Below are 18,848 nucleotides of genomic sequence, written 5' to 3'. Positions count from 1 at the left end.
ACCTGTGCATTGGGCACGCATTGTCGCTGTGGTTGGGGTTGACAGGTAGTTAGTGCCTGCTACAGGCACCGGGGGTTGCTAGCAAATTGTAAGTCTCAGATTACATGGTGGTACACTTAAATACCCTTCCCCAAGATTCGCCCTTTATGAAAGCCCGTCACTTGGAGACTTGGGTGGCGACACATCACCAATTGCGACGTTTCAACTCGACGCGACTGTTTGAGCCACTAACCACCGAGCCACCAGCCATCAACGCCATCGCCGCCGTCATGTGTGTGACGAAAGGGTGCGGTGCCAATTACAAAAACAGCAACGGCAACAGACGGCACGGAAGTGGTTTTGATTTAATGTCAAGATGCCGACGTCAACGCAGACGCAGACGCCGACGCCGACGCCGATGCCGTCGAAGAATGACGCAAGATAAACAGCTGCTGCTTCCCGGCCGAAGCAGGTGACGACAGGTAGTCAACAAGGTAGAGCCAAAGGCAACAGCAGCCAAAAGGTGCCCATGCCAAGTTTTGAGCACAAGAGCAAAAAGTAAATATATATGTGCACATATTTAGTATACAAATCTACGAAATATTGTCGGCTTCGGCTTCCTTAGAACTATGTGAAGGCGACTTTGAACAGGTGGCAGTCCAGAAATGTTTGTTTTGGCCACGATTAGAAGAATGTAAACGAATTTGATGGAGCTGCCAGAGAGAATGCATTTGAATATGCAAATATCAGCTCAATATATTATCAAGCATATGTCTGAATCTTATTTGATTAATAGCTTCAAGTAATCAAAACTTGTGTCTTGAATATTTCTGTGTTGGGGACAATTCCCCTACGCTGCGAGATTATTGATAGAGTTTGACGATAAACCCCAAAAATGTTTTGTTTTTTTAACAAAATTATAAAGTATTATAGTGGAGCGTCGAAGACAGATATCTAGCTAGCGCTTCCATTTATCTAAATGGATATAAAATATTAATTATTTGAGTATGGAAAATTTGATATTTCGTCTTTAGTTGGCTTAATATGAAACTGAATATTTTTAAAAGAAATCCAAACTTATTGGAACATCTCCTACATATATAATAATAACATAAAAAGAATATTTGTTGCTACTTTTTATTTTATTTAAAAATTTCTGCCTGAATAAAAATAGATGTTTTCGTTTTGTAAGCCTCATTTACTGTGAAGCAAAAAATGTATTCGTTCCGGCTCATCTATCATTATTGCTGCCTTTAAAAATAATGCTGCGAAGTACAACTGAAAATCAGATCAGTCACGCAATTTGATTGTCTTGCCTGCGGTTGATTTAATTTGTAATTGCAGTTAAAACGAGCTTTCTGGCAGCTCCGCCAAATTCGAACCAGTAAATACAATCAACGGCCAACGCCGGGTGGCTTGTAAAGGTGGGCTGCTTGTGTCGGCGGTGGGCGGTGGATGGTGGGTGGTGAGTGGTGGGCGAGGCGAATACTGAGAAGCGAAGGCGGCGGTGGGTTGGTAGCTAATGCTCGCCTTGGGTGCGTTTGTGGCTTATTGGCAATCAGCATGGGCGAGCGTTGTGTTGCCTCTATTCTAGACAATATATAATACACTGCCCGAAAATTGTATACATTAAAAGCTTCTCTCAGCTCAGTTAAAGCATAGGCCAAAGCAGATGAAATTCGTTCAGTGCACAGCAATAACATAAGCTCCCCTTAACGTACGACAATACGAAGAAGTTTAGGTCAACTTTATTAAAGCTCAAGCAGAATTTGTAAATAGATGTATTCAATAAAGTTTTGAAGCTTAACCAATTTCTCTCAGTGCAGCGCCTCTACCTTATCATGCTTTCATTATGTCTACTCCTGCGTGTGCGTGTGTTCCTGCTTATCTCTGATTAGCATAATTGGCTGCCTGTTAAATTTAGCGTTTAATTAATATATGAATTTGTCTGGCAGCAAGCAACGACCAACAACTGGACCCTGTAAGTCACACTATATAGGGCTGTATGCACGTCGTTGTATGAATTATTGGAGTGCTTTAAGCGACATGTGCTCTAGTTTCCACTTCCTGCCAGCTCATCAGAGCCACTTGAACAAAGCCTTGCCATAATTGACTTCTAGCCCAGCAGCGCACACACGCACAACCGCAAGAAAGAAGAACATCTGGATGTGTGTAACAAACTGCGCTCCAGTAAGCCAAACGAAACAAATTCCCAGCCCTCGCCCTGCACTTAACATGTTCATCAATTGAGAGAGAACGAGACTTTCGCCGACATAGACAAAGTGTTGAACTAAGAACCACTTGGCTAGGCGTCGAACGAGGGGCGAGTCGATTGTAAGTGTGGCCAAAGGCAGACATGAGAATCTGGTCATACACAAAACAATGCAACAAACGCTAGCTGTGAGTGGGAGTGGGAGCGGGAGAGGGTGAGGGAGCTACCTACTGTGGGAGGTTGTTGCAGAAGTCAAGTCTGAGCCGTGAAATTGTTTGCCACTGAAAAAATGCACTTCGTGTTGGGAACTGGAACGACAACAAAACTATCGTAGCAAGTGCAATACAATTGGTAGGCGTGGCCCGCCCACGCCGAAAGAGCAAAATACAATTTCTTAGACGCCCACGCTAGAAGCTCTCTGAAAGCAAACAGCCGCAAAATAAATGTAGCGAGCTCTTTGATAAATCGCTCACCAATCAGCAATGCATCAAAATTAAAGCCCAACCGAATCTGCAGACCTTACTTAATTAACTTAAGATCTAACATCTGTTTTACTCTGCGCAGCATCAATAAGCCCTTATTTGAGACTTTGTCTTAGCTGAAACACGTGGCTGACACAGTTGACGACTTCGCAATAGACGAAACACTTAAATGGAAATGCGCTTAATTCCATAGCCATATTTGTGGCCTTAATTGTCTCAGTCGAATGCCTTCAAACGTTTCTCAATTTCTTTAGATTTGCTATATTATGCTTTATGACGATATAAATAAATTCAATTTATTTATTTTTAAAATTTAATAAAATGTTTCATTTTTTTTTATTATATAAATTTAGACAAAAAATGCCTTCTAATTTTTTCAACTATATAATTATTTTTCTAAAACTAAAAATAGCTTTAAATTGATCTAAGCAAATATTTATTTTTGAATAGCTTTGACCAATTTTTAATTTTGTATAAAAAAAAAAACAAATTATAAAATATTAAAGATTAATTAGATTTGTTTTTGTGGTTTTTGGTTAATTAATTAATTATAAAAATATAAATATATATATAATAAAGTATATTTATTACACAAATATTTAATACCAAATGACATTTCTCTTGATCTTGACTTTACTTTGCTTCTACTTAAGTGAGTATCTTATAATAAAAGATATTTACAATAATTTTAAAGTAATATACAAACAAACAACTGACAAAATAATGTTAAAATTAATCGGTAATTAAGCTATAACTTCAGTCAGCATAGATCTATCTCTAAGAAAATCTTCCATCAATTGTCTGTGCTGAAGAGACATAGTTTTTAGAGGAAATGGATTTCAAAATGGAATTAATTGTTACTCCCAATGCTTGAAGTGGCGCTTTCTAAGAAACCGTTTGTTCACAATTTCCATTCTTCTTTTGTTTTCTTTCTTTCGAATTTGCCCAACAAGTCATTTAGTTACAGCAGACACTTAATTTTTCTCGCACACTTGAGTCTTTTGAATGTCATCATCATCGTCACAAACGAGTTAAACAAGTTTGTGGTGCGACCTCAAGGGCGAATTTCGCCGCTTAAAGAATCTCCACGGAGAGTAACACCTGACATGGCTTAACCGATAGCTAGCTGACCCTTAGCGAAGACTGGCTGACTAGCTGGTAGACTGGCTGTGAGGCATGCCAACGACCGGCATTTATCATTAGAAACATTTAATAAATTCGTGCAGCTTATGCAAATCACAGATGACATGCTCAACAAAGCAAAGCTGCATAATTGCCAGCAGACACACTTTGATGGAAATGGAAAGTGCCACTGGGCTCTGAGCAGATCTCAGCTAATGGCTAATGAACTCTCCGTGGGGTTCGGCGATAAAAACTGCAATCGATGCGCGAACTGCGGCTTTCCCAATGAGCCAAGGCAAGCCAATCAGCTGTGGGGTAAACAGACAGCAGAACCCTCTCTGTACTGTATGAAAGTGGTTGGGTGGTGCGGAGGTGGGTGCTGGGCGGAATGTGGTATGTGGCAGAGCTGGCAACAGTTGCGCAAATTTATACAGATGACGACGTCAACAGGTGCGAGCTCATTTCAATGCCGAGCAGTAGCAGCGGATCTATTTGTTAAGTTACACATTCGCTGTTTTGTTGTTCGCTCTCATTTATTACTCAGATAATTGTGTCGATGCTTTACTTTCGACTTGAACACTTTCAACTTTTGTATTGCTCAACCGATCTGTAGACTTCGCAGCCTCGAGGCAATGTCAACTCAGTCAACTTCATTGGCGAGCGATCCCCAATTTTTATTAACCGAAATGTGCAAATGCAGCTCAAATCTTGGCTCAGCTTTTGCTTTTGCTTTTGTTGTGATGTGGCCAACAAACAGAAAGTGATGCAACTTTAGAGCAGACGCCGAGCTCAGCAGAAATATGTGTACCCAACTTCGGTGTCAACGTCGTTTACTCAGCCACAGACACAGACGTCTCCCAGCCTCAGCTCTAGCCCCAGTGCCAGCTGCAGCTCCAGCTCCAGCTCTTGCCCCCGGGGCAGCAACGTCTTCAGTTTTGCTGTTGCTGCCTTTGGCAAACAAATGCCTCACCGGCAAACGTTGTCAGTCACTCTGTAATAGTCTTCAACTAACAGTTGAAAAATAAAACAAAGAGCCACAACAACACACACACACACTGCTGCTGATGATGATGAGTTGGAATGGGTTGGAATGATGACACGGCTGTAAGTCAATGGCAAATCGAAACCAAATAGAGATGCGCGCGTGACACGAGACATTCTAAACAGTCGATTATATAAATGGAGTTAACTGAATTTATGCTTGAAGTAACTTATAGTAAAACAACATTCATACATCGAAGACTTTTATTCATGTGGAAACTAATTATCGACTGAGCCAGAACATCATTGTAATATATATTTAGTTAAACTAAAATATAAAAAACTGCCTAAAATTAGTATAATGTGCTGTTTGTTTTATATAAAATACACAATCTAATCTAGGTCAGGTACGAAGACAACTTAAAAATATCGCAAGACAAATTCGTTTGTTATTTATCGTTGCCGAGCTAAGACTTTGATCAAAAAGTAAATATTTTATTTCGGTTGAAAGTCTAAGAGGTCGTTTTGTGAAAATTTAATTCTTTTTTAATATAGGCATTTGTAGCTTTATATAACTATTGCCAACGGTGCCCAGTGCAATAGGTGCTGCTGAGTCATCAACCAGATAAATAGATTCTATATAAATTTGATTTTTTTATTCATTATTCATAGGTTAATGTGCCTTTACTGTCTTGAGCTTCTATCTGCAACATGTGGCACATGTCAGTGGCATCTCTAATGCTAAACTTCTGAAAGTTGCCTTTTTGTGCCACGAGCTTTGCAAGTGGAAACAGTTATTGGAATTTTGCTTTATGCGCTGATTTAGCCATTGTCTTTGACTGCGCTGCCAGCTGGTTGTTGTTGTTGCTAATGTTATTGTTGTTATTGTTATTGTTGTTGCGTCTGCGTCGAGGAAACTCGTGCATGCAGCCAAGGCTTGCAACGTGGAGTCGCTGCCATCTCACCTTTCCCCTCAACACCTGCTCCCCTCTGCCCGCTCGCTGCCTTCGTAATGACGTTTGCGTCATGCGCGCGTTGTTTGCAACGTGTAAGTATCTTTTGGCAGTCTGAAGTATCTCTATCTGTAGCTGTAGCTGTAGCTGTAGCTGTACTTGTCATTGTAACTGTATCTGTTCTTCATATTGCTGTGCACTTGTAGAGCTCCTTTGTGCGCTGCGTCGTGTCTCGTCTCACATTTCGCGCTTAGTCGCAAGTATTGTGCAATGTAGGTGGCCGTTGTTGTTGCTTCTTGCTTGGAATTGGGTAATCTATATGGCCAATATCGAATGCAGCTCAGCCGCAACTTCATTCACAATTTGTCAAGTTTTGACAACTGTTCGTTCAGTTTTAGAAATTTCACAGCGATACATTTGCATAGCTGATCAATTTTGATAGTTTTTAGGTTAAGCTCTTTGACAAATCGGTGTCACTAAACGTATCCACTGACTAAAGATACAAATGTAGCTGATAGATGCGTGTGTGCAGAGGTCATCAATCAGCAACTGCCGCGCGCCATTGCAAATAATTTATTTAGCGCATTTTTGGTTTATGCTCAACTAGCAACATAGACAGGGAGAAAGGGGGAGAGGCAGCTGGAGAGATAGAGATAGAGGCACAGTGAGAGAGAGAGAGAGAGAACACCTCGCGTTTTGGCCAACACGTGCGCCTACCAAAATAAATTTGGGAATTTATTACTCCGACCCAAGCCAGTGCCGATTGTAGCCTAGTAGTTATATAGAGCTTGCATGTTCATTTGTGGCTTGCGTGCAGCTCACACACACACACACACACACGCGCACACTCACGCCCCTTGTAATTTACGGTCCAACCCCGTAAAAGGCTGCTTGCAACCCTCGCAACATTTTTGCTGGTCTCTAACGAGCCTCGAGCATCGATTCCCGTGTCCCGTGCCCTGAGCCTCGAACCCAGCTGATGGCGTTTCCTGTCCCGCTGCTTGGCCCACAGCAGTGGCCATCGTCGTCTGTTTTATAGCCACCAAAGGGCACTGAACCGCACCTTAAAAAGGCGCAAAAGTAAACTCTAGCGGCAGTTTGATTAAAACTATACACACAACACACACACACACAGACACACAGCTGAAACTTTGAGTGAGAAATGGTCACACACAGATACACATGGGAGCAGCCTGGTTCGCTTTTAATAGTTTTTAGCTTGACCTCGTCAGCGTTCGCGTTCCCAGCCACCAGTTCCTGTTCCTCTTGAATGTTGTTGTTGCTGTTATTGTCGTTGTTGTTGTTGTTGTCCGTCCAGCTGTTGTCTCTGGGACTCTGTGTTTTGTCATTATTTTTGTGTCGGAAGTGAAAATTATTCACCACTCGCGTTGCCATTGCCCTGGTGACTGCTACGAGTCCCTTTTGGCTGCATTTCGTTTTCATTATCCACGATCCCCTGCCAAGTCATTGACACACCTGTGTGCAACGCTTGAGCATTCAGAGTAAGCTAGAGCGAGAGGGAGGGACTTGAGCCGTTTGCGGCAAGCTATGCCATTTAATGCTCGATAAGCGGTTTACATTCTGAAGGAGAAGCCCAACTACTCCCTCATACATCAAGCGTTGCTAGGAATTAACTAGAGGAAGCCTTTCCACTCTCTTTCTCTGCCTAAATCTAACTTTTAATCTCTTGACAATTTCATGTCCAAGCTGACTTAACATAAGATGTATTATTATTTTAAATTGAAGTTTTCGATTTAAGCTTGACTTGGCGTTTTTATAATAATACAATAATCAAAAGGGGGCGGACTTCTTAAAGTGTGTACAGTCTACTTCATTAAACAGCCAACATTGTCTAATTAAATTTTAATTTAATAAGATACACTGCCGTATTTACTGATATTTCTTTTTCAAATGTTGACAAAGTTCCTTTTTATTGACGCTTGGAACTTATTCAATAACAAAATATGAAAATTTCTTGGTAGAAACTCCAATAGACTAAAAGACACTCGAAAAGTTTTCAAACTTTAATTACATTTGTCTGTCCATTGGCCACAAACACTCTAGCAAGCACACACACACACACACACACACACACACACACACACACACACACACATGCACACACTCATGCAGAGCAAAGTGCAAAGTTCTTAAGTTCAATTCGATTTGAATCCCTTTCCCTCTGGCAACCACCGGCCTATCAAGCGTAACATCGTCTCAGCTCTGTCGCTTGCCAACTGTGAATGCAGTTTATTTTTTTTTTGGGAACTCATTTCCACTGAAAAGTTCAAATAACATTTCCGAAAACCATTTAGATGTTTTTGATAATTGTTACAACAGCCCGCACCACATGCCGTCGCCTTCCCCGTGGCCCCTGACCCCTGGCTCTGGCCCTTTGCTCCCTCCTCCTGGTGTAAATGACCCACATGGAGTCATTTGCAACGCATTCCTGCTTACCTAATGATCAGCGCGGCTCGCACACACAAATTATGATGGCTATCACTCTCTCTCTCTCTCTCTCTCACACATTCTTTGTTTCTCCCATTCTCTCTGCCTGCTTTGCTCTAACAATTCACAGAGCGATCGCAACTCACAAATTCAATTAGATTTTATTGATGATTGATTTTATTTCGTGTGAGTGTGTGTGCTGCGAGTGCTTATGGCAAACTATGTATGTAATTGTCTTTAATTCAATTAGGCGCAGAGAGCTTGTGAGAGAACTTCAATTGTCTCGGCTCTGCCCTGGAAAACCTCACTTATGGAAAATTACAATTTATGATTCGTGTTTGCGTAGCTTAGAGGCTTCGCTCAAGCAAATGCACAAACGAATTTATACACATACATATACATATGCATGTACATGTATATATATGTTCGTTTATCTGATATTTATTGGCTATATATATCCGCTGTTTTGTTATGTATGCGCAATCACACAAGCAAACAAACAAAAATACCCTCGAAACACTCACAGCCCAAGTTTATTGATACACACAACTATATGCTATTTGCCTCTCTTTCTGGCCTGGGTACAGCTATCTCCCTTTGCTGTCATCATAAAGCAAATAAAATATGAAATATTCATATGACTGCCGGGCTCATGTTATCTGTCTGTATGTGCGGCTCTCTTGCCCGCTTTGGCTTGTTGTGTGTTGAAAAAAAAAGATATTTTATCGATATTGTAGGCAAAGCATCATTAGCAAAGGAAGAGAGAGAGCGGGAGAGAGAGAGTGAAAGAGAAAGAACGAGTGCCAGAGGGAGGTAAATAAGCTTCATTTGGGCTCTGACCAGCAGCCAGTGACAGCCCTTACCAGGCATTTGCTTGCCTCATTCATAACTCAAGCATCGATCACATGCTTCACAGGTTCCGCCGATGTATCTGAATCTGTATCTATAGTTGCAGCTGCAGCTGCATCTGTAGCTGTATCTTTGCAAGTGTTAGTAGATACTGTAGATACAGTAGTATCTGCTCAATTGCTGTCGCTGCTCGCTTAGCATTCCAGCAGCGCACACGAGGGGCGGCAAGTCCGGCTGTGTGAGAGAGACCCCTTCTCATTGCACGAGCTGTGACTTTGTCCAAAGTTTCAAGCACTATGCTTCGAGCTTATTGTTTTACGTCGCAGTCTCTCTATCTCTCCCTCTCTCTCTCACACTGTGTTTATACTGTATATACTCAGACGGCAGAGTCTTATATAAAGCTAAAGCCGCATACAAACAACATTTGAGCGCTCAGTTCACTTTAATTGACATCGATAATTAAAAACTATTTCTGCTTAAGCTTTGTTCCGCTTCGCATTTTGTATTCCTCGTCTTTTTTTTTGCATATGCTTGCAGCATGTTGCCATCTTTTTCTAACGCTTTGAGGGGCACTTTGTACTTTGTAAATGGGGCTACGTCACGTTTCAAGCAGCTGCCACTCGAGGCTTCTTGAGATAACAGGGCTCGTCTTGACTTAACCCACAACTCGGCCTGCCAGCAATTAGCTACCAATTAATAAAGTTTTACCACCTGCTCGGCCATATCTTATAATAAAATAATATAGTAGCTCAATCAGTGCCCGTCTCTTTGCTTTGGTTGCGGCGCAATTGTTGTCGAGGCGCCGTCTCGCACAGAACTATTGATAAACGTTTTTGGAGTCACCTCTTACTGGCTGGCTCAGCGTGTAAAGACAAACAGCGGGATCCCCTGGTTAACGCTCTTTCTTATGGTCTCCCTCTCCCACGCCCCCACTCTCTCTCTCTGTCCCTCTCTTTTTTATAGTCATCTTTCTGTCAGCCTTATCGCAGCCCTAGCACGCGCTTTTAATTGAATTGTTCGCATTGCACATGTAGCTCGGTTTTATCACTCGCCATGACCCAAAGTTGTTCCGGCTGGAAATTCTAGACTATGCGACACACATATGTATATATCACAATTTGTATTTCTTATCGAACACTGTGCAGCATTATCTAATGGCTATGAACATTGTATGCCCAAGAAAATCAACAAAATATATGTTATAATTTATTCTCTAGTAATGGAATATACCAAATGAAATCTGGGATCTATTTGCAATTATTATTACTGATTATTATATTATTATTTTTATTCATTTAAAAATTTTAAAAATGCATTCCTTTCATATAAAAAATGTATATAATATTATATGCATATATTAATTTATTAAATAGTTTAATCCTCTTCTACTCTCTCTCTCTCTCTATTCTTATTTATATTTAAATATGAATCTATTAGCAATTATTAATTTATAAAATTTCAAAATTCATTCCATTCACATATAATATTTTTCTGTTGCATATCAGTATCTATACTTTACGCAAAACGTTTATAATATTATATATATAATGTATATTAATTTGGTAAGTAGTTAAATCATCTTTACTATTCTCTCTATTCTTCTTTATATTCAAATATGAAACATCTTTTATATCTTTTTTTATATCGTTTATATCATTCTAAAGCTTAGACTATAGTCTTCCTCCTTAGTCCAATCTGCATGCAAGTCGAATCATCTCTGATCCATTCAAGTATCAAACTTTTTCTGTTTCTCTAAGTAGAGACTATCATTATATTATTTTCTCTCAAGTGCATAAGCATTTTTCCTCTTCTCTTCCTCTTTTGCTAAGTCATTCTATCTTTCCTAAGCTGCTCAGAATTATGTGTTGGGAATATCGCACGATATTTTCAAGTTGAGGCAACATTTTGCACTTCCCAGAAACAGTAACAGACGAGACTCAAGCTGTTGTTGTTAGTTTTGTGTTGGTTTTCGCTTTTATCGTCACGTCGTCGCCATAAAACATTATGTAATGGGTCGACGGCTTTGTCGAGTGGGTGCCCCCGATGCTGCCCCTTGCTTCTACTGATAACTGACGGCTTCATATAGAGAGCTGCTGATATTATTTGCAGCTCTGCCCCTTGTCAAGAGTGGGGTCCATGCATAATTAGTGGGTCAAGTACAAATACAGAGGGTGTAGAAACTAAAAATAAATTATTTACCATTTTTATAGTATCTCTCTGCTCTCTATCTTCTCTCTCTCTCTCTTTTATCACTCTGCCTTTTGCGGTGGTGCTGGGTTCGGTCCTTATGCTGATCCGGTTTTAACAATCTTTTCCTGTTGATTTGCACACTTTCGCATTGGGTTTCCAATTTCCGTCAATCGGTTTACAATATACTTATTATGCAGATCGATTTTTGTTTTTTTTTTTTATTTTTTTGCTTCAATTATATTTTTTTGTTTTTGCTTTTTTGTCACGCTACTTTTGAAATAGTTTTTATTTTGTTTTAGGGGGGTTGGTTCGACTGTGGCCCGTCACTTGTAACTGGTTTTTACTGTTGTTGTTATTGCTCTATGTGTTTTACTTTTCAGCTGCACTGTAATTGAAATTGTGGTTTGTTATAGCTGTGTTTGCTGTTGCCTGCGGCGCATTTCAAAAATTGTTTAACGCCCACTTAAAATATTTTTTTCTTGCAATACTTCGACAAAAACAATAATATGTGGATATGCAGTGTGTTTATTATTTACAAAAATATGCTTTTGCAATGGACGTTAGTTTGTTTTTAATCAGATGTTATAAGACACACACGCACCTACACACACACGCTGGGTGGTGCCATCTATATAAATATGATTATGTGGGCGCCGAAATGTCGCCAGACTTAATGCAGACAAGCGTCTTTATAGTAAGTGTGACACCCAACTTTGCCATATAAACAAATAAACCAGTTGGAGCTGGCGCTGATTTATGCTGGCAAGCCGAACCGGTTCCAGTTAGAAGGGGCGCAATTGATACAATTTGCCAGCGGGTGTGGGAAATCCTCTTGTCCCAGAGCTAACTGAGCTTTAAGCCAACTACAACTTCATATGGCCAACGACTTTCACACGCCCCAAAAAAAAAAAACACAAAATAAAAAAAAAACCAAAAAAATTAAGGGGCGAGCAAACAGCTGGCTAGCTAGCTGACTGGCGGACTGGCTGACTGGCTGGGCGACCTTTGTGGCCAGGAGCTGGGAGGGGCAATGGGGGATAGGGGCAAAGGGTCAGCAGCAGCAAAAAGTTCAAAGTAAGTGGCAGTCGGCAGTGCGCAACGCTTCAGCGGAAATAATCGTAAAGTAAGGTAAAGTAAGAGGAAGCACAGAAAAGCCAGACTGGCCAAGAACCCAAACGCATTGGCAACAGCATAAAATAAAAGTTAAAACCGAAACACAGCTGGCTAGAAGACAAAGCAAAGAGAACGGGCAAATGGAAATGGAGAATGGAGAATGGAGAATGGAAATTGAGTTGAAGTTAAAGAAGTTGGCGTTGGAGATGGAGCTGGAGATGGCCAAGAACTAGCCGGCAACTGGCGGTTGAACTTGGCTAAAATAAATAAAGCCATACAAAAACATACGAACAACAACAACAGCTGCGACTTCGACTTGATCTCAACTTTAATTCTTGTGTCACACAAAAAGTTTTTATACCCATTGAAACTGTTGAAGCACAGGGTATAAACGTTTCTTGTTGCAAAGTATGTGAGAGAGAGGAGGCCAGAATGGTCGAGCTGAGTCGATCTAGCCACATCGATTTAGCAACGAATAGAAATTTCCCATGTCTATCGAACTTTGCATAATTATCGATAACTTTTTGACTGTGAATGAATTCGATCTGAAGCCTAGCTTACTATATCGACGTTTGGAGTTCAGTGGAGGTCGGAGGTTAGGGTATCCCCAAGTCAGACACTGGCCACTGGAGCACTGGAGACACTGGCCAACTCGGTCGAAAAGTTCGACGAGCGAGCATAATGAAAATGAAATAGTTTTGCGGGCGCATCCATAATTCAATTTGTGGCTAATTGCGAGCAGTTTTAATGAACAGCAAAAATTGTGGAGCTGGAGCCAACTGCTGCAGCCAGTTAGCCGGCTGTGTTGGCCAATTTATGGGCCCGATTCCCTTTTGGCACGCAATTTGGCTCGCAATTAAATGTTTGCAGCGCAGGCGAATAAAAAAGAAAAAATGGGAAAACTATTCGCATTTTATTTACTTGCTGTGTGGAAATAACACGAGACTTTTTCACTTATTCACGCGATACTTTAGCAACTGCAACTGCTGCTTCTTCTTCTTCTTCTTGTGCTACTACTACGCTATTTTAGCCCCAAAACTTAACTGGGCTGAAATTTCAATTTGTGGACAGGCTGCAGCTGCAGCTGCAGCGGCTTAATGGCGAAATGTTTGCGGTTCACGTGTAAGATTTGTGGCATAACTTAACAGATTGGCGGTTCGTTTGGTGGTTCGGTGGTCGCCGGTGGTGGTGCCGCCGCAGTGCAGAACTGCAGAACTGCAGAACTGCAACGAACTGCAGCTACGTGCTGGAATTTACAGATTGCTGCCTCGTTATTTTGTATTTTTATAAATTCAATCGAGTTGAGTCGTAATGGAGCGTCTTAACTTTTGGAAAATTATATGAAAACTGAACAAATAAATTCAAACTGAAGTTCGAATACTTTTATAGAAATTTCCAATTCAAATAATTTTGAAAATATTTTATACGATTAGTTATTAGAGTTATTACTAAATGCGGAATAAAATGCTTTAAAATAAATTAAGTTTTTTAGATTTTAGAAATATGGAAATTAATTAATATTTTATAAAAAAATATTTGAATATTTGAGATATGCAAAAGTCGAGTGTTAAAAGTTGACGCGAAATTCATATTGTAGTAAACTTTTTTATTTGCATTCCTCTATGAAATAAGTCTCATAAATCTCTCAAATAATTGCTCATTAATAAATATATAGTTTTTCATAGTTTTACGAAATATTTCTCGTTTTCGAAATTTGCTTGTGGCATTCCAAGCATTTATGGTTATATTAAATTCTGAAAACACACGTAAGTAAATTTTGAATATAATTTTCGATTCCAATCGAAAGTAAAAGATAAGTGAGAGTTTCAAAGCTACTAAAACGCAAATTTCAAGTTGAGACTGAGGCGAATTCAGCATTTCGAAGGGATTTTCAACTAGAAGCGTTTCGACTATTTCGCAACACCTTATACGGTTTATAAATATTCCATATATGTGCTCTTTCTTTTCTGCCCTTTCGTTTATGGGTGTTTGCATAAATAAATATTTATTTTGTGAATTTGTATTTTATTTTTATTTCTTGCACATTTTGCAATTAATTTGTGACCCATTAAACGGGCTTATATTGTTGAAGACCGCTTTCCATTTAACCCAATTCCTAGGTCTTGAGATTCGGTTTTTGTGTGTGTTTTTTATGTATTTTTGCTTTTCTTTTTTTATAATTTTGCCCATTTTTTGTTTATTAAGCCCACTTTTGCCTTGTGACTCATTTGTATCTGATAGATACTGCAAGGTAGCTAGAACCGAAAGCACTTTTGTTCACATGCCAGCGATCGGTAATTTGATACGTTGTTGTTGTTGTTGGTAAATGCACACCTTAATTGTTGTTGTTCTTTTTTTATAAACAATTAAATTTGCTTTGTTCGTTCGCCTGCAATTAAAATGTTGAGATACAAATCCAGCAAAAATAACTTATGCACTTATTACACGAACTAATTGGAAACGGTTTCCGCTTTGCGAACTATTTTACTTGAAATTGTTGTTGTATTATTATTGTTATGATTTATGTGAAATTGTTATTGTTTAGCTTTTGAAATGCGATAGGCACAACTTTAATTTTGTGTGTGCGTGTGTGTGTGGGAGTGTGAGTGTGTGTATATATACTTTGATTTATAATGCCTCAAGTTTTAACTGACGACGGTGGTTGTTGCTGTTTTAGCTTTTGTTGTTGTTGTTGTTAGTGATAGTTGTATTAGCTGTGCCTTTAGATTGTTTTTATTTATTTTATTTCGCTTGCGCACGACGAGGCAGCTAACTGCGTTTCTGACGTTAGACTGAATGGCCCGAACCAAAAACTGTCGCGGTCTGAACTTAACTGCGCCTCGGCTACGACTACATCGGCTCTCTCAATTGTTGTTGTTGTTGCTGCTGCTGTGGTCTAGTTCGTTCGTACGTTCGTTCGTTGTTATAGCGCGCGCGTTGATATTCATACATGCTGTTAGCCTGTTAACAGCGCTGTTGCAGCTCTGTTATGCTCGTAACAAACAAATGACTGGTTGGTTTGGTTGGCTGCGTTGGCTTGGCAATCGTTGCGCTCTCGTATTCGTTCGCTCTTTCGTGCATGTAGCGAAGCGTAGCGGTAAATGCTTCGTTCATATAACACACATTCGGCGCCGGGATCCAGCCATCGTCGTAGTCGTTGGTCGCCTTTTCATCACATTTGTTTTGGTTTCGCAGTTCGCAGCGCAAGAGCGCATACATTGTGGATGTTAAGAGAGCAGCAGCAACACTCCCTTATGGATTGCGTCTAACTAAGAGAGCCGGACACTTTGCTACAGCATAAACGGGTACAATTGGACAAGTTTGTAGGGTACTTGAAACATGAAAGCGAGTGCTGGTACCCTCCTCAAAGGCAATACCTTAGAAAAACTGGAAGCAATGCGAACACTGACAATAAATCACGTGCGCCTCAATCTTGGCTCCCAGTTTTGCAGGCGGAGCAGCTGCTCATCCCACTCAGAAGTAAAAGTTGTCGCAGAGAAATGCTCACAAATCATTTGCCGTGTTTGGAAAACGACGCAACTTGACACAGTTGCTAGATTATGCAACACTAACTAAACCTAACCTCAAACCAGACCAGACCACACAACAACTCTGCGACTAGGAATTCCAACGAACTGGATTCAGCAACTGAAACCCACCTACAGACACGAAGTGTCGTTCAGACAGACTCACGCCAATTGCCTCTAGTCGCCTTCACTCCCAGCTGCAGCAGCAGCAGCAACAACACTTAAAACTTCATTCACTTGGCTCAAATGTTGGTTAGTTCGAGTGTTCGTCGACTATCGCCTCTGCTCTCTCTAACACTCCAATTGATCACGAATATATATGCATATCCACTTGCATATATGGAGCGTGTAGCAGAGTGTAAAATCTTTTTTTGTGCATACCCTGTAATGCCAATAAAGCTGGATGCTCTAGACTATTTAGTTTTAGCAGAGAATGAATATATAGGAAATATATATATATATATATAACTTTTTATATATGTATAAACATTTAAATATTGTAAAGATTTTTAAAATTTTGTTTATTGATCAACAACGAAAAACAATGTAAATATATTTGAACAATTTTGCTGCTTCGAAAACAGAACAAAATATAAGTAAAATAAACTAATTTGCTGAAAATTAGATTTGCTTTGAGTTTTTATTAACATAAATAATTTATTTATTAAGTGATCTTACTCTGAGTACTAGACATATGATAATGTAGGTACTGACAGCTTTTATATATTTTAGTTAGTATATTAGATTTCACTAATAACTCACTTTGCAGGGTATTAACTAGTCGGCTAGATTAGCACATTCATTTTCATTTTCTCTTGTATTGCTCTCTCTCTCTTTTCGGTTGAGAGACTTTTTGTTTTCGTTGCAACTTGCACTTTTTGTGGCACGGCCAGCCGTCTGGTGGCAAGTAGGAGCTGAAGTGGAGTCGAGTGTCGAATGGGCCGGGACTGTCCAATTGGCCAGCAACGTTCATTAGTTGGCTATACGATGGATTGTTTGCTGGTCAGGAAACGGCGCACTTAGCGCTGCAGTGGAGGGGGGCCGGAGAGGCAACAGTTCAATCAGTTAGACAGTTTTTGACTCTACTTTTAGCCAACTAGTTCAAAGGTCCAACTCAAACCAATTCGTTTTGATAATTTGTCATAAAAATTGATCAAACAAGCGAATATTGAATGGGAAGCAGCTGCAATTTGCATGTCAACTCTGCAGGGTCCCCTATATCATTTATCCTTGACTCGAAACACATGCGTGTGTGGGTGTGTGTGTGTGTGTGACTGTGTGTGTGATTTGGTTTAGGGTCTTTGCCTTACAACGACAGCCAGTCACGATTTCCCATTTACAATATTTATTTATTCATAATTTCGTTCAATTTCTCTTGTTGTTGTCGCATAATAAGCGTCGTTTAGGTGCTCAGCTTAGGCCGTCTGGCAGGAGCCGGGAGCAAGGGTCTTAGCTAAGCTAGAAGCCGGTTGTTTGTTATCGCCAGCTGACAAGTTACCCCAAATATTTGGCATTTCTTTTGACTCGACTTCTTCTTGATGAACAATAGCAAATTGCTTTTTGTCGCATTGTTGTTGTTGTTGTTGTTATTGTTGTTGTTGTTGTGGTTGTTGTTGAGCTGTTTGTTGTTTCATGTCAAAGCGTAATTACTATGGAAATATTTTGGACTAAAACTAACTACGTTTGAGGGAGGCGCATGCAGTGTAGTTGGCCACGTGTCGTTTTTTGGCTCATCTGACGTGATTTGCAGTCATAACTTGGCTGACTTTATTGCCTCACATTTGCATGGCCTAATCAGCGAGCGAGAGCGAAGTGTGTATATATAGAGAGAGAGTGAGAGAGAGGCAATGAAATGCGTTCTTGTTTACATGCCAAAAACAAAGTTGTTACAATTGTGGGAAGCCAAGCAGCCGGCGAGGAACTGTTCAAACAAGAGCTGCAGCAAAGAAGTTATCTAGACCAATTGAATGGCATCCACAACGAGATCCACGTATCACACATAACATCCACATACAGGTAGCGGCTCTTATTCTTTGGCCCTAGCAGCTGCTGCTGCTTACCTTATGGCCAACTGCTGGCCATAATAAATAAATACGTACACACGAACAGACATTAAGTCAGGTGCTTCAGCTGTTTCTTTGGGGGTTGCTTTTTTGGACAAGGTGAATGCTCCGGCTGCGGCTAGCAACAGCAGTAACGAAAACCAGTCTAAAGTAATTCATGCAATTGCATTTGCGCTCGTAAATGCCACACAAAAACAATGACAATGGCAAACGCCTCTAAGCCCGCTTGTCTGTGCCCGGTCCACAGGTCCACAGGTCTTCAGGTCCACTCGTCCAAGCCGAGTTCCAGACATGCCCAGATCGGTGACCCTCTGCAGAGCAGAGGCCCAACTCGAATTCCGACCAGTCAGGCCAGTCATCGCGGCACTTACTAGCCATAAGCTTTAGCATTTTGTTTTGTTTCTCGTCTTCCAACTCACAAAAAAGAGTTTCTACACTGGTTACATACAGCTCCATGTGAAGGTGAACAGACAAATGTGCTGCTGCTCAATTGTTCCTTTTCATATTTCATTTACCTACACAAAGAACTGACAGCCAGTGAACAAAGTTTATTTACTACAAAAGCAAACGAAGTGAAATATTACTCCATATATTCTTTAATAATAATAATCTCTTATTGACTCATAAAATGGATTCTGTAGATAGATTATAAATTGTTTTTTTTTCGTTCAATATTCTAAGTAAATGAAGTGCAAAGAAGCAGAAGACATATTCGCTCTGAAACTATAATTTCTGAATGGGCTAAGACCCACTTTATATATAGCCAATTTCAATATTCTAGAACTTTTCATTTGATGCTAAATTAAATTAAATTAACTTTTATTGCTTTCAAATTGTTATAAGTTAAAATATCAGCCATTGGAAGAGAATTCTTTTTAATTACTATCAACATTTCTTTACAGGCAAAAACAAAGCTCAAATAAATCATA

At 40.1% G+C, this 18,848-nt stretch overlaps 1 protein-coding gene across 1 annotated transcript in view; it reads right to left on the bottom strand.

Moving 5' to 3' along the window:
• LOC111601329 (protein couch potato) overlaps positions 1-18,278 on the bottom strand; it is an 86,200-nt gene extending 67,922 nt beyond the window's left edge. The window contains 1 exon segment of the mRNA XM_030225766.1: positions 18,173-18,278. Within this exon segment, the coding sequence (XP_030081626.1) occupies positions 18,173-18,278 (106 nt within the window).
• Between the last annotated feature and the right edge of the window lie 570 nt (positions 18,279-18,848).

Source organism: Drosophila hydei, unplaced genomic scaffold (genome assembly GCF_003285905.1).
Source record: "Drosophila hydei strain 15085-1641.00,03,60 unplaced genomic scaffold, DhydRS2 tig00008139-arrow-pilon, whole genome shotgun sequence".
Taxonomy (NCBI): domain Eukaryota; kingdom Metazoa; phylum Arthropoda; class Insecta; order Diptera; family Drosophilidae; genus Drosophila; species Drosophila hydei.
This window is presented reverse-complemented; position numbering and strand designations above follow the sequence as displayed.